At 35.5% G+C, this 16,470-nt stretch overlaps 1 protein-coding gene across 11 annotated transcripts in view; it reads left to right on the forward strand.

The window, feature by feature from the left end:
* Nucleotides 1–13,666, forward strand: part of CCSER2 (coiled-coil serine rich protein 2) — a 155,201-nt gene extending 141,535 nt beyond the window's left edge. For 3 of the 11 annotated variants that reach the window (XM_007104041.4, XM_007104040.4, XM_007104039.4), the window contains one exon: nucleotides 8,902–13,665. In XM_007104041.4, coding sequence (XP_007104103.1) covers nucleotides 8,902–9,720 — 819 coding nt within the window. In that variant the 3' untranslated portion in view covers nucleotides 9,721–13,665. Of the gene's footprint in view, nucleotides 1–2,245; nucleotides 2,287–4,627; nucleotides 4,705–8,901 lie in introns of all 11 variants that reach the window. The other 8 variants (XM_028481602.2, XM_028481603.2, XM_007104043.4 and 5 more) reach the window with 6 other exon arrangements.
* The last annotated feature ends 2,804 nt before the right edge of the window (nucleotides 13,667–16,470 follow it).

The raw sequence follows: 16,470 nt of genomic DNA on the forward strand, positions 1-16,470 counted from the left end.
TACAGTAACTTAAATTGGAAGAAAAAAAGTGTTTTTAAGCAACAAAAATAACATAAATACATGTTTATGTCTTAATAGCCATATTAAGCCCAGCAGTTTCTTTTTAAAAAAATTTTATTGAAGTATAGTTGATTTACAATGTTGTATTTAGTTTCTGCTGTACAGCAAAGTGACTCAGTTATACATATATGTATTCTTTTTCATATTCTCTTTTATTATGGTTTATCACAGGGTATTGCATATAGTTCCCTGTGCTATACAGTAGGACCTTGTTGTTTATCCAATCCTATATATAATAGTTTGCATTGGTAATCCCAGAATTCCAATCCAGCCCAGCAGTTTCTTGATGCAGTGCTGCCTGATTTCTAAATTTATAGTATAATAATCACTAATTGTATTCACCAGAATTATATTAAGAATGGCAATTATATTGTCTTATATTTTCCTCCTCCTCTTATAACCTTCAGGGGTTGTATCACAAACCTTTTGTGACAAATTCATTTTACATCATAACCCAGTATATATTTACTGAATGAAACTATATATTTACAACCCAAGACACACGTGTGTGTATATTTAAAATTCAGATCAAAGATTCATGAAACAGTACTTTCTCTTAGGACATATGATACTCTCATTTTTTTTCCAATTTTTTGTTTTGCTTTTTTTCACATAGTATTCTATGAGCATTTTTTATATAGTATATATTTCTTGAAAACATTTTAATGGCTACATGATAATACATTATCATGTGACTATGATATCATTTATTTAATGTTTTCCTGTTGTTTGACATTGATGTTTCCATTTTCCCCTATTAAACAGAGATACTATTGTAGTGCAGTTTATTCTTGTGTTTAGATCAGTGTCAGCACTAGAAGGATGGTTCTTAAAGGGTGTATGCTTTTTAGAGATGCTTGATGTGTATTGTTGAACTGTCAAACATGTTCATAAGGTATACATTAACGTGGCTCAATCCGATTGGCTTCACCATGTGACTGTAATCAATTGTACATGTTAAGATAGCATCAGTCAGTGCTTTAATGAGAAATTAGCTCTGAGAGTGACTTTTCATAAAAATAAAATATTTTTGATGAAGTGGAAAAGAATAACTCAGTAAAAACTGAAAAAATTCAATTTTACAGTAAGCTATTTTTTTTAAAGTGTGGTTGATATAGAATATGGCACTGTGTCCATATTTGCAGTTAATTCAAGTGCAGATTAGTCATTGGTTAATTGACTAGAAATGTGCATCAAACTCATGGTCCAGGCGGCCGTCCCATAAACGTAGGCATGGGTTAGTTTCTTTCTCAACACCTTGCATTTATGAGAAACAAAGCAATTGCTGTTATCTGTATAAGCCTTTTATAAAACCTGCTCTGCAGATTGTGGGATTGTTTTGTTAGCTGTATTTGTTGCCATATCATAGTGCCTGCAGTATCCTGCTCTGGATAAATATACCATGTGTATTGGTCACACCAGTGGAATTGTACTATTATGATGTTATTTAGTTTAGTTTTTTTTTTTTTTCCCTGAACTATTCTCCATCCCAGAGGTAGATGCTGATGGGTTCTTTGTCTTAGAGATATAGACTCATGAAAATTAAGCATCTCACACTAATTATGCCTGTGCTGTAAATGCTTACTTACGTCACTATTATTCACGTCGATAGTTTTTACTTTTTTAATTAATTTGTATTGGAGTATAGTTGCTTTACAGTGTTGTGTTGATAGTTTTTAAAAGCAGTTAACTGATCAACTTAGAAAAGTCATTGAACTCCTTATTTCAGAAATTGCTTATTTATAATTTATATTTATCAGTCAGATATCTTCCCTAAGTTTTCTGAGATCTAGAGGCACTATTCTGAGATCTAGGGAATAAGAGCATTCCTGGTCCTCAGGAATCCTTGGAAGCTTTGATTGGGTTCATGTGAATTATAGACCAGAATTCTTTGAATCTAGTTATACTAGGGATCCAGTCCTGTCTTCCATCTCTATAGTGATGTGTGGAGCCTTGTTTATAATGTGGAACATTATATTTAAGACATACATGAAGATCAGATTATTCTTTTTTTGGTCTTTAATGCAGCAGCAGTTAAAAGTAAACTAACATTCAGTTGTATTTATAATATGCAAAACTGAAATTATTAAAAATAATTTCTACTTCCTTTATAAGGGATTACATGCAGCTAAACCTTTTTAGATCTTTGGAGTATGAATATTAATTGTGTCAAAATTCTTTTCAGTTTTTTATTTGGTAAGATTCTTCAGGTGATTCTTTTTAAGGGTAAGAAGATTATATATACACTGTTCTGTGGATATGAATATTTGTATTAACTTGCAAACCACTTCAGCAAGAAAGTATAAATCTGTTAAGAATATGTTTTCATTTTATAGAAATATATTAAAATAATAATGCCTAGAAAAAATACAACAAAAGAAAAGCAAATACCGTTGGCTGCTACCCAGTCATGGCAATTCCTTGGTGTTGTATGTGGTCTCTGACACCACTGTCCTGTCTTTTTCTTGTCTCTGCTCTCCCATTATGCCATTGGCAAGGAGTTGAGAAGTTAGTCCATTACTTCTCTGACAAAGCGTGGTACAGTACAATTTCAGATTTTTTCCTACCACCTTCTTCATTGTAACTTTTTTCCCCCCGGTTTGCATGATGCATGTCAGAGCCTGCATGAAATTACAGGCATGTTACAAATGGCTCCATTACCATCTTCCTTTTAACCTTTGAAATGTATTTAATAATGATAATAAACTTGTATGTATCAAGAAAATAATATTAGGTAATTCCTGTGTCTGTTATGCAATAGCATTTTTATGCTTTAGAACATTTTCTGCTCTCTACCTTACACACTTTGACATATTTTTACTCCATCAGGACTTGATATTTCTAGCTGCTGTCTTACTATTGGTGACTTTAGAACAAGAATGTTTACAGAAACGTCCTTTGTATGTTTACAGATATGACTATTTTTTCTTATGTTAATGCTAGAAATCTTTGAAGTGCTATGAAATGGTGAAGGTGAAGAGTTTTTGTGATAAGTGCTAATTTGCATTTCCTTGTGTTCAGTATATTTCCTCCAGTGGGTCTCTTGGAACCACTTTTCCCTGGGAATACTGCTTCACCATGTGGCTTGAATTGGGTGTCTGAGAGTTATCCTCTGTAGGACAGATCAGCTAAGAAGGAAATAGGACATTATCTAGGAAAGTTAATACCTGAATGTTGGTATTGAATCTGTCTTTTGAGTTTTTAAAACAATCATCTGGCTATATTGCATATTCTGGAAGTCTGTGAACTCATTGGACTTAACCCAGATATCACAGAATAATACAATTTTAGTGCTGCATTTTAAATTCTCTGTCAGTTCAAATTCTGGCTTTGCCATTTACTAAAGTCTGTGAATTTGGAGATTCTATTTAATTTCATTTAACCTCAGTTTACTCATTTACAAAAAGAAGATAGTACCTTCCACCTACGGTCTTGTGATAATTAGAGATTATGCATGTGAGCATAGAGTTTGGTTATCTACCATTGGAAAGAAGGGAAACCCTTCCTTTACAGTCTAGAGTATAATATTTCTCAAGTATTTGTAATGTGTCAGGCATAATACTAAGCACTTTATATGCATGTTATCATTTGTGATTTACAACAATTCAATGAGGTGTAGGTACTATTATCCTCATTTTACAAGTTACAAAATTCCATCTCAGAGTAGTAAGATAATTTACCCAATATCTCACTGATAGAGATAGAGCCAGAACTCAAACCCAGATCCGTCTGACTTCAAAAGCTCAGTGATTCAGTACTGTGTTGTACTAGCTCCTTCATGTAGCCACATGTAAATTTTCTCTAAACGTTAAAGTGCCTTGCATGTCCTAGCTCTGGTTTATCTCCAGAAGGGCACTTGAGGAATCTTGACTTCTGTGTCATATCAGATATGCCTCCTGTGGATTTAAAACATTTAGATAAGACTGACATTATTGAGATATGTATTTGGAGCCTAGAAACCTTGCAATCTGTAGCAACTAGTTTATTATAATACTATTATAGAACTTGCTTTCCCCCCCCCCAAGATGTAGTTAGAAAAGGGCAATGGCTTGAATTAATCATTTTCACACCTTTTAATAATCGTAAGTGACATTTACTGAGCAATTTTGATGTGCTCTGGGAGGTTCTATCCTACGTGTTTTACATGTTATAATCATTTGTAATTATTAGAATTAGAAATGGAAAATAGTTGAATGCTTGTTAAGACAGTTTCCCTAACATATTTCATCCAGAAATGTCGAGCCTCCAACTAAAAAACATCTCTGGCGTAGCTGGTGGGTCATTATGGGAGGTGCAGGTCATAATGGGAGGTGCTGTGTTCAAGCTAACATGTAATGAATCCTTCATGCTATGCTTCTAAACATGAATCATTAAGCTGACCCCAAACTTATTTAGAGAAAACATTTTTTTAATTATAAAATTTCTTTTCCATCAGTTTTTAAGACTCGTTTAAATTAGTGCTGCATCATTGACCTAATAGGGGAGTATCATTTTGCTAGTCTATTACCAAAGAAGCTGTGCTGGAATATACCACTTACCAATATTCATTTATTTATTTATTATCTAGTAAATATATATTTAATCCCTGCTATGTGCCAAATACTGAGGATACCAACTACAACAACAAAAAATGAATAAAGCACGGTACGTGCCTTAAGAAGCGCATAGTCTCTGGTTATCTTTGTAAGCAACACAGAATAGACATTTAAGGTTATCATTGAAGATGCCTATCAATCCCTTGCATAATTACCCAGTAGTGCCTATTGCTCGCACTCTTGACCTTAACATCTGTAGCCATTGCATCTGAGAATTCTCAGAATACTGTGCTGAAGTATATGTATTTAACTACTAAAGTAAGACTTGAAGTTGCTGAGTCCAGTTAGAATCCCTGAGTTCTTTCAGGCTAGGAATGGATCCACATTTTTAAGCTTTAGTAACCAACCTTTCTACAAGTTGCAAGGATGGAGTACTAAAGCTCTACGAATCTGTGACTACAGAGAGTTTCCAGAGGTCCCTGCAGTAGTGGGGGAATTCCTTTTGCCCTCTGAGTCTTGTGGGCGGCTGAGGCTATGTAATCAATGGGCTGGTGGGCAAGTTCCCCAGAGGTCTTTTTGATACAGGGCAATACCTCATCTTTCATCTTCAATGCCGGAAACCTGAACTCATCTTAAATTTCTCTATCTCCTTCAAAACTCTTTCAATCATTTCCAGTTTTTGTCCTGATATCCTGATTTTAAACCCTTATAATTTATCACCTGGGCTGTTAGCAATGGCATACTACCTGGGTGTTATGCTTAACAGTCTCATCCCCTACTGTTACATTCCTCACTGATTCCACCAGAGTGACATTCTAAAATACAAATTGGGTCTTAAAATTCCTCTGCTTAAAATTCATCAATGTCTCCCATCATCTACTGTACAGAGTCAGAACTATTCAGCCTGATGCGAGGTCCTTTATGAGTTGGCCCTTGCCTACACTTTCCTACCAACATTGTGCTTGCCAATTCAGTCTAACAATTTGAAGTTACTAGAACATAATTATGTTCTTTTTTTTGCCTTTGTGTTTTACGTGTACTGGCCCTTTACCCTAAATGTTCTTCCCTTGTCTTCTTGGCAAACTTCTACTCATCTTAAAACTCAGTTCAGATGTTTGCAATTCTTGGATGCCTTCTGTGACCTCTCTAATCAGGCATATATTTTCTTCTTGCTTATACATTTTGTTATGCTTGAGACATGGTCTCATCATTTGTCTACCTGACTGTTTCTTATGAGGCCTCTCAACCACAGGAACAGCATTGTGTTCAGGTTCATATTTTCCTACACCTACTACAGTGCATGATATATCAGACATTTTTTAAATGAGTGAATGGTTTTGATATTCCTTCCTATTGATCTTATTATCCCTGATTACATGGGATTTTTCTTTTTATATTTAAAATTCATTCTGAAAACACCTGTGGTAGTGCAGTAGTAAACGCGGGCAAGATGAATTGTTAATATACAGCTGAGTGTTTACAATTTGGGGAATTGTACTGCAAGCAGCAAGCTGTCCGAACACATCTTTGCTTTTGCTTGCTAGATGTTAAGAGGCAACTTGTTGTTCTACTTGTCAACAGGTAATTAATGACAACCCAGTCTTTAGTGGGTAACCAGTTTTACACAATCTTCCATAAATCAGGAGTAAGCCTTTCCTTGGTCCTCACTATAGTCATTTCTTGATCTTCTTCTAGAGACAGAAGATCAAGGAGCAGAATTGATTTACAAACTAGTTTTCAAATAAATAATAAAACAAGACATTTATTTTGGGATAGGGAAATTAAATTTTTATTTAAAATAAACTTTTAATAAAAATATAAAATCTATATTATTCAGCATTTAGAAACCACGATTTATTTAATGTAATTAAATGATAGTATGGACACTTTTGTATAATTGGTCAGTCTAACTCCTCTCAGTTAAAAGACTCAAAATTTTATTATTTTTTAAAAACCTGATTATTTTCTAGTTCTTTAATATTTGTTATTGAGCTTTATTGCCTTTAATACAAGCAGAACATCTTTCTGACATGACACTCTGCTGTATTTCCATTTAGTTCTCTGGTAAGCAGTGGTCATTTGGGTAATATAAGTAATCAGAACAATCAGTGCACATGGATAATTTATCTACAGTTCATAGTGCCCCTTTTCTGGAGGCTTGATTATCTTAATAATCAGTTTAATCTTACTTAGAAAATTATACCTGTTTATGCTTTGAGCTGGTAGTGCATGTTTTATACCATTTTTTTCCGTATGGGCAATAGACATATTACAATAAAATCATTTTTTTAGATTGTCACTGATATTTTCAAAGGTCTTAAATTGTTTTAAGATTTTTACCTCGAGACTAGACTATCTTACTGTTTTTAAAGGTGAAAAGAGGTAAAAAGGGAAAACAGATCCCCATTCAATTAACCATTTGATGTTGCACTTTTCTCCTCCTTGGTTGCTTTTTTTTTTCCCTTAGGTAGATTTTGGTTTGCTTAATAGGGCCCTGCTTTATATTTTTACTGATCTTTCTAAAGAATATATCACTTTGGCATGGCCAGTTTTTTCTAGGGAATCCCAAGGAGAGTCTTGAATAAATTCCTTGATGGTTTTAGTACCTCTAAATCATCTCTATGGTGATATATTGTGAAAATGCCCAGTGACTTTAACTAGGACATTTATCTTGAAGCAAAAACTGAGATGACTTATTTATTTTAAATATTCTAAGATAAAAGTTTAATGTAACATATTCTGCATGGATTAACTCTGAGTAGTCATTTTCTTGATTTTTATTATTCTTATAAATAACAAGTCAACCCCATGCCATCACGACAAGCCGTCCCTCCATGAGTTGGTGACCTTTGTTCTCAGTCACTTGTAACCCCTCCATAATCTAATCCCTGATTCTGACTCTGGTAGCCATCGTCCAGTGCTGGTCAAGGAGGTGAAAAAAGGAGCAAAATACAAATGATGCAACATAAATAGATTCACCCTTTCTTTTGGGGAAATTAGAGATACTGTGTAGATTTGTTTGTGGATTAGCATAGTAAAAAAATTATTAGTAAAATATGGTCTTTTAAAAACATTCATGTTTCAAAGCCCTTTGCCAAATTTTTTGACATTTTCAGCCCACATTATTTAATAGAACGTATATATGAGTGTGTGTGTGTGTGTGTGTGTGTGTGTGTGTGTGTGTGTGTGTTTGTGTTTAAACATTTAGAGCAACTATTCCTGTATCATGATAAGACCGATAGGCTCTGCCCCATAAACTGTTAACTGTTTGGGCCATTGAAAGATAACTTTAAGATTCATATTTCTTTACTGAATGCCCCAAAGTAATGGAAGTTGTATGTTTCCTCTGATTTGTATAGAATATAATCACACAATAAGCTCCAGAGAAGTGTGTGCAAGGCATATGAGCCTTAAGAACTTTACTTTTGTAGGCTTCTGAGCTTTAGTTCAAGTTACAGGCAACTTGAAATCTGTTTTAATCTCAGACATCATTCAAAAGGCTGGTTATTTTTAGTTTTATTAATGGACATTTGCTCTTGGGGAAGGTAAATCTGTTTTTCACATATCAGCCATAAGAGAACCTTGGTTGATCCCTCAAATGGCAGTGAGACAGAACAAATAAGCTGTGAAAATATTTTATTCTGAAACTTTTCAATAAGAATATTAAAGGTAGGTTAACATTAGCTAAAGATGTTGATCTATTTTTTTTTAAGTAATTAGAATTTCACATCAACTGAGAATATAATCTTCATTCTAAATAGTTTATCTGCTGGTAATTTTAATTCTCAGTAGCGGTACAGCACCTCACACTTTGAAGTTAATGCTTCCTCTGGTGAAGTGTATTGAAGTGGTATAGAACTTTCCTTACAAAATAAGCCTTTAAAATGGGTAATATTCTGAAGGTCATAGTTGCTATCTGAATGTTATATGGAGATTAAACCAAAGGGCTATAGAAATCATTCTGTCAAGCTCTCTTATATATAAAGTTTTAAATAATTAATGAATCAATTAAGGTAGGAATCTTTTTTTACAGTAAATCAGTACTTTAATATTTTTCTTTTCTCCTGTTTGATTTTGGATCTTGTTCAGTGTTTACTGCCCGTACCATTTTTTGTTTGCATCATCACTCTTGTATGTGTCTCATGAATTACTTGAATATTGCAATTTATTTTTTAATTAAAAAACCCCCACATGCTTCTCATATTAAAACATAATAAGTACCAACACAGCCTAATTGGAACTTATATTAATGCTGGGTGTTATTTCTGAGATGAATTGTTGCTAATGTTGTTTTTAATTCTAATAGCCTCAAGTACTACAGCCTTCCAGCAGCCTTCCCAGACCCACAGACCACGCCCAGGGAAAACTAGCAAAGCCACAACATACCGAGGCCCACAGTGAGTGCATAATCCAGGGCATACATCAGGCTGTTGCACCTCTGGATAAAAGCTTTACACACAGCTTGCAACAAGAAAGCAGCAGTGGTCTGGAAGACCGGCCTTTTTCATCAAGCCTACAATTCACTAAGGATGTGGTGAAGAGTACACCTTCTGAAGCAGACTTGAACATGACCATGAATGCTCAAGAGCCTTATCATTTGGCAAATAATCAAATTAGTGACATGCAGTTTGTAACCACTTCTCTTCAGACACTTACCCAGTCAAGTATAGTAGACCAGGCTAAGAGAGTTGGAAGAAATCAGTCTTCACCAGAGGGCTACACATCTCAGCCCAAGTCCTTGAAGCTTTTTAAGCCATCCATCTTGAATTCTGTGGTACCTCCTCCAGTTCCTGAAACGTGTCCAAGTGGGAATCCCACTTGTAAGAAGTCACCAATAATCGCACCATGTAATTCTGCAAAACTCCAGCCAACGTCTAGTCAAACAAATCTTGCAAATAATCCAAATCCAAAAGCATCTAAGCTCCGCCCCCCAGCTGGCTCTTTCAAACAAAAACAAATAAGCAACCCCCGACTAGAGCCTCAAAACTTCCAGGCCAAGACAAGCATCCCAAGGCCACTAACAAGAAGAAAAGAAATCATGCAGAATCCTAATGACAATTTGAATTCTGGGGATTGTTTGGCCTTTAATCAATATTCTCGTCTTCCTAAACCAAAGATACATTAAGCATAGCCATCACCTGCCAATTTGTTTTTTAAAAAAACAGTCTGTAATAGCTTTATGTGCAGTTTGCTACTGTGATGGAGGTTCCATTGAAAGCTTGCAAATCTAAAAATTAAAATGTGGAAGCTTCTACTAGTTTGGCTCTTCCGTTTTATATCCTGGTTGAAGTACATAGTATTTGAGCATATTTGTCTCAGGTAAACACAGAAGTTTGCTTACCCATTCAGAGGTCTACAGAAGGCTCTAATCATGTTATCCACCCCTCTGCACATCAGAAAATTCATAATATTCCACTTAGCAGGCAACAGATGTGCTTTGCCGATTTAGTCCTTTTAAGGTCTGTATTAATTGTGGTTGTCAGAGCCTCACCCTTTTTCACTCATCCCTCCTGTGAATATGGTTACTATTTTAACTAAAGATTTGGTGATAATGGAAGATGGTAGTCTGTATGTATAGTTCTGGCCAGTGATTTGTATATTTAAAAGGTCTATGCAAAAGCTCTGTGATGAATACAGGAGATCAGGCTTTTATTGGGAAGTTTATGTAAGTTTTATTTTTCTTTGCTATAGTCTCAATATTTATTTACCAGACAAATTCCCCTGGCTAAAAATGTTTCATATTATATATATAAACCAATTATATGTTGCTTTAACATCTTGTTTTACACACACACACACACACACACACACACACACACACCATTTGTGTTTGTTTTTGTTACTGAATAAATTTTGGAAAGCTCAAGTGAGGATACGTCTTGAAACCTGATGTAAAGATGTATCCATTTGTAACATATGTTGGTGCTAGAGTTTTGCTGGTAATTCCATTTTGAACCCTATCGGCTTATGGATCCATGATAGCTGTTTTGAGGTTCCACAGTATATATTTTAAATTAAGTCTTTATTGTAATGTTTATATTTATTGACTTTCTGCTAATATCCGAAGACTGGAATAATGGACTTGAAATGTTTGCACAGAACTTTGATGGGATATAAATATCCCATATATAGGGATTTAAAACTATTTTCTATAGCAAAGCGAGTTAAAGTATTTTGAGTATAATTATAAATTTAAGTAAGACTATCTTGAGAAAACCGGAATTCATAATAGCTGTGTTTTTTTGAGTTTTCCAGGTTTCCCTTTTATGTTGGTGTATGTTTGAATGACAATTTCTTGAAAGTAGATTTGGGAAGAAAAATAAAATTGGAAAGGGGAAATTATGTTTTATTAAAAGGTATTAAAAGATATTTCAATGGCAATATGTTTATTTATTTTAATGTGCTAGGAAGGTAGCTGTGGAACTGCCAAGGGACCATATGCATTAACCTAATTATGCTGCAGGCTGCTTGTCGGGTCGTTCAGTAAATTTGTCCTCCTGTTCTCCCAAATCATGGCATCTCTAGGCTGTTCAACTGTTGCTGCTTTTGTTAGAATTAATGTCTTTCACACAAATAGTATGTACAACGTCAATTTTTGTTGTGATCAGCTGACCAAAAATTTATCAAAAGGGTTTATGGCCAAAAAATCAGTCACTCAAATTCCTAGGGATCCCTTTAAAAAAATGTACATCGCCCCATTTTAGAGGAACAACACAGCAAGTACTCTAGCGGAAATTTGAAAAGAGGTGTTTACTACCATTTGATGCAATCTTCCCTTACCTATAAGGAACCATTTGAGTGAATTTCCCATTCACCGGATATCAGCCATTCTTGGATTTGGTAAGAGGTGAGCAACACAAATCTAGTACCATACTCTCATCTGACAGCACTTCTGCCAGAGAAGCACTAAAGTTTAGAAAGTTTTTCACATAGTCCAGATACTGTTACTATGCTAAGCGATCAGACATATCAGGAAGGCTCTTTTATCTTCATAGGGACAAGCAGTAATAGCTGAAGCTGTAAGTGGGTACATGTGGTTTTTATTTTGAAGGAGAAAGAAAACTGATCTCGGATATTGCAAATGGGGTGTTTCCCTAAAGTAAAACATACTGATTAGTAGGTCTTGGTTTATTTAGAAATTATATAAACTCTTGTGAAACATTATTAACAAGTAGGCCTTTATCTTTAGGGGAAAATTTTTAAATTTTTACTTTATTTTTAACCCCCTAGTCTTTAGGGGAAATGTCTTTATTAAAAATGTTGACTCCTGCAATATGTTTATTCTAATCCTTTTCCTGCTCTGTTTTTTATCCCTGATGAATTTGCAGAAATATTAATCCTTCAGTTCAATTTCTCTGTACCTTTGCTGAACCTTAATCTTGGCAGAAGGCTCATTAATATAATTATGAAGCATACTATAACATTTAAGAGAAAAAAATCTAGGATGCTTGCACGAAACAACAAAGTATTTGCCTGCAGTTTTCTTTAAAAACTGCAAGAATATTATGCTAGTCTGCTCCTTAGTAAATGTTAAGTCAGAAATGAGGTGAGGCTGTAGCTCACCTGAATAATCAGAGCTCACTCTCTCAGATTTGGCTCGATCTCTCTTTAGTACTTCTGTAAGTCAACTGTGTGCCAAATCCTCCTGCACAGGAACTCAGATCACTCTTTTCCTTGGTTCTTGTGATTTTGGTGAAGATGGTGGCAGTGTATGAATTCTAAATCCCGAGGAAAAAGTCTTATGGGCATTGGTTAAGTTTCACATTGGTGAAAGAGAAAATAGAGTATGTAGAATTATACATTTGGCTGTTAATGGGATGCATATAAAAGTCCTTAAAGACAGCTTGGCTAAGGAGTTAATCAGTACAAGTGCAGATGATTTTAAGGCATTAAAGGATTGTATAGTAATATTTAGAATGTTTCTAATAACTGAGACCCTCTAGCATTTTTCTTTTGGAGTCTCATTTTAATTTGTGCAATATTTTCAGGCATATAGACTACTGTTCATTGTATTTATATAGATGTTAGGGAACTTTACTAAGTATTTTAACGAGTAAAAATCTGAATATGAAAGAAAATATCAGATTTGCACTTTAAATGAGCTTAATTGCTTGGAGTTGTGCCTGAATTATCGAAATGCCTCCTATTGGGTGTGGCTTTCTTTGTTGAAATGAATTTCTCTATAATTGTTGCTGTTCAAAGTACAGCCTTTCACAGTTGTATTCTAAGCATGTCACTTTTTCCATTAAAGCACTAAGTTCTTTGAATGTTTCATTGTCCCCTTAACTATTTTACTCAGATGCATCAGAGAGAACATGGTCCCCCTAGAGCTGTCACTTCTAAATCTTGCTGTAGCATGGGTGGTGTAACAGACACAGAGGTGCACTCTTCATTTCTGAGTGGAGTTGTCATGATGGTTTCCTGGTCTCTAGGGCACTGAGAATGTAATTTGGAATCACCATATAGGCTTTCAGTGAAGAGCAGTAAGACTGCAGCATAGTTTCAGTTTACTCTCAATCTTACGTAATAGTTTTTGTGTTTATGAATTAGTTGGGGTGGTTATGTTTGCATGCTTATGCACACATTTGAACATTAATTATAGCTGTAATACAGATACCTGATGTTTTTCCTTGGGGATGATTGCCTTGCTGTTTTTCTTAATTCTGATGCCTGAATTATATTTTAAAATTTTCTTTCCACACCTCCCTTCAATTTTTCTGCTGCAGCAATTTGAAAGAGTATGTTTGGGTAAATGATTATGACGGTGAGCACCAATCTACAACTATGCTGTTAAAGATACATCATATGTTTTAACTTTGTTGGGGGAAAGCTACCCACTTTCTCCTTGGTAAAGCATCTCCATAACAAAATAATACTGACCCTAAGAATTTAAAATCTCTTAAGTCACTGCTGACTAAAAACAGAAACACCATGATCTTTAATGTCTGCAGTATTGTTTTTCCCATTGATTTAAAAAACCAGTTCAGAGTAAATACTGTATATTAGAATTTGCTTGTAAAATGAATTATAAAAACTGGATGTAAAGTCTCTCCTGAAAATGTTGGCATAGTAAATAAAAATAAAGTTCATAATTATAAAAGTTTCCTTGTCCTTCTCAACATTGACGTCCACAGTGTACTTTTTCTCATACCTTTTTTTCCACAAAGATCTAAAATATTCACTTCGTTGATTTTTTTTTTCAAACAACTCTGTATCATTTCACACACTCCCTTCAGCATACACACCACACTCCCAGCCCTGATTGAGTAAAAGGAATAGGGAATTTATAATTTATTTTATTTTCCAGTTTAGCTATATGTGATAGACATTATATAATAGGATATTTGAAGTTGCTGCAGTGATATATCACATTATTACCGAAAATGGTTCCATAAATGCCAGAAAAAGTGAAATTTTATTAGTAATAAATGTGATACTGGCATTTACCATGTCATAAGACACCTGTATCAGTTTTAAGGCCCTCTGAGTTGTTAGCAAGTATTCACTTAGATTAACTCAAAATTTTTCCGTTTTAGTCTTTCATCAAGTGCAGTCATTTGTTTCCCATTATGTTTTTTCCCCACATTTTCCATTCTGAAAATCTTTTTCTTCCCCCACAGAGAAAACAAGTAGAAGGTCTAACTTCTTGTGTTGATCGGGTTTAAGTAATTTTGCTGGGTATCCTACGTATGCCACCGCTGTGCTGGCTGCTGGGTGGGCAGAGATGAAGGCCACGTGGTCTCTGCCTCCTGGAGCTGAAGAACCCACAGGTGGTTTTTAATACCGTCTCATCCAGTTCATCATCTTGTTCGGAGCATAACAGTAAAACTCCTCTCCACTCCTTTCATTTCATTCTGGGCTTTAATTCCCTTGCACTATTCTCATCTTTGCTTCTGTGTTACCTTTCTCGGTTACAGTTCTTTATTTCCCTTTGAAAACTGGCCTTTTATAATAACCTGATTTTATTCAAGAACTCCTTTCTCAGCTGTACTGGATAGTCTTAAGTACTCTGCATTCTCTTCCATAGGTGATTTGGTCAAGATTTAATTTTGAGGTTTCTCAGCTATCTTAAGCCACCTTCCCTTTCTGACTTCAGCCCATAGATGTCTTGCTTACAGTGGCCCAGCCACTGAGGTAGCAGTCTTAATTCACAGTGTCCTGTTATAGGATTATAGCAGTGTCGTGTTACAGGAGCAGGGCCAGGAGTCAATCCTACAGCCTCACAGAAGAGACTGTGGGCCAAATGGAGGTCCCATTTCAAACATCTTAGATACTAACAGGCATAGTAACACAAACTTTAGTTTACAAAAAAGCGCTGTGACAAGTATTCTGATACTTGCTGTATGTGTCCATTACAGTCATGATAGCTAATAACCCTTGGTGTCCTATGCCAGTCATCATTCTAAGCACTCTATGTGCTATTCTTTAATTCTAGCAACAATCCTATGAAGCAGGCAGTAGTATCTCCGTTTTACAGAGAGGAAGGTAAGGCTCAGAGAAGTTAAATAAGCTGCCTAAAATTTCACAGCTCTTAAGTGGCACAATAGAACTGAAAACCAGGCCATCTGGTTCAGGGTCCATGCAAAAATCACAAGGCCATTACCGCTTCCCAAGGTATATTTCATCTCAGTTCATTTTCACAACAGCCCTTCCTTTCTCACGTGATAAAACTGAGACTCAGGGTGTTCAAAGTCACTTGCCCAAAGTCACACACTTATTTAACTAGCAGAATTGGTTCGGGGAGGTGGGGGTGGGGCTGAAGCCAATATATTTTTATTGAATTATGCTGCCATCTAGTGGTAAAATTTGGAAACATCCTTACACGTACATTGCCTTGCCCGTTCAAGACTTCAAAGCTGCTTAATATTTCAGAAGACAGAAACCCTGCAAAATCCCCAAAGCATTAAAATAAGAGTTAAGGGACAACAACTACATGATAATGGTGGAGCCAATATCTTTTAACTGAGAGCAGACTTGGTTCTGAGTTTCCTGGCAGCCAAGGCAAAGAGGGGAACTTATATGTGTTCCATTTTTCTCACTGCCAGAAAAAAAGTAGATCAGTACATCACAAGAGTTTTACTGGTCTTGGACTTCATTAGTAATTCAACAACAACAGCACTAAAAATGCTGGAGGTTCCCTCAGTGTGGGCATTCATTTACCTGGAAAAGCCAGCATAGAGTCTCAATAGAACAGGTGTGCCTGTTTATATAGGAGCCCTGGCTCAGACTCCTACTCTCTGCAGGCAGTCACTCCTGGGATGGGAATGACCTGTGAAGGCTTTAGCAGACTATCCACTAGATCTTTTTTTTTTTTTTAATTTAATTTAATTTATTTTTTTATACAGCAGGTTCTTATTAGTCATCAGTTTTATACACATCAGTGTATACGTGTCAATCCCAATCTCCCAATTCATCACACCACCCCCCCAACCCCCCCGCCGCTTTCCCACCTTGGTGTCAATACATTTGTTCTCTACATCTGTGTCTTAGGTTACACATATATGCGTTAATATACGATATTTGTTTTTCTCTTTCTGACTTACTTCACTCTGTATGACAGTCTCTAGATTCATCCACGTCTCTACAAATGACCCAATTTCGTTCCGTTTTATGGCTGAATAATATTCCATTGTATGTATGTACCACATCATCTTATCCATTCGTCTGTCGATGGGCATTTCGGTTGCTTCCATGACCTGGCTATTGTAAATAGTGCTGCAATGAACACTGGGGTGCATGTGTCTTTTTGAATTATGGTTTTCTCTGGGTATACTCCCGGTAGTGGGATGGCTGGGTCGTATGGTAGTTCTATCTTTAGTTTTTTAAGGGACCACCATACTGTTCTCCATAGTGGCTGTATCAATTTACATTCCCA

Source organism: Physeter macrocephalus, chromosome 20 (genome assembly GCF_002837175.3).
Source record: "Physeter macrocephalus isolate SW-GA chromosome 20, ASM283717v5, whole genome shotgun sequence".
Classification (NCBI taxonomy): Eukaryota; Metazoa; Chordata; class Mammalia; order Artiodactyla; family Physeteridae; genus Physeter; species Physeter macrocephalus.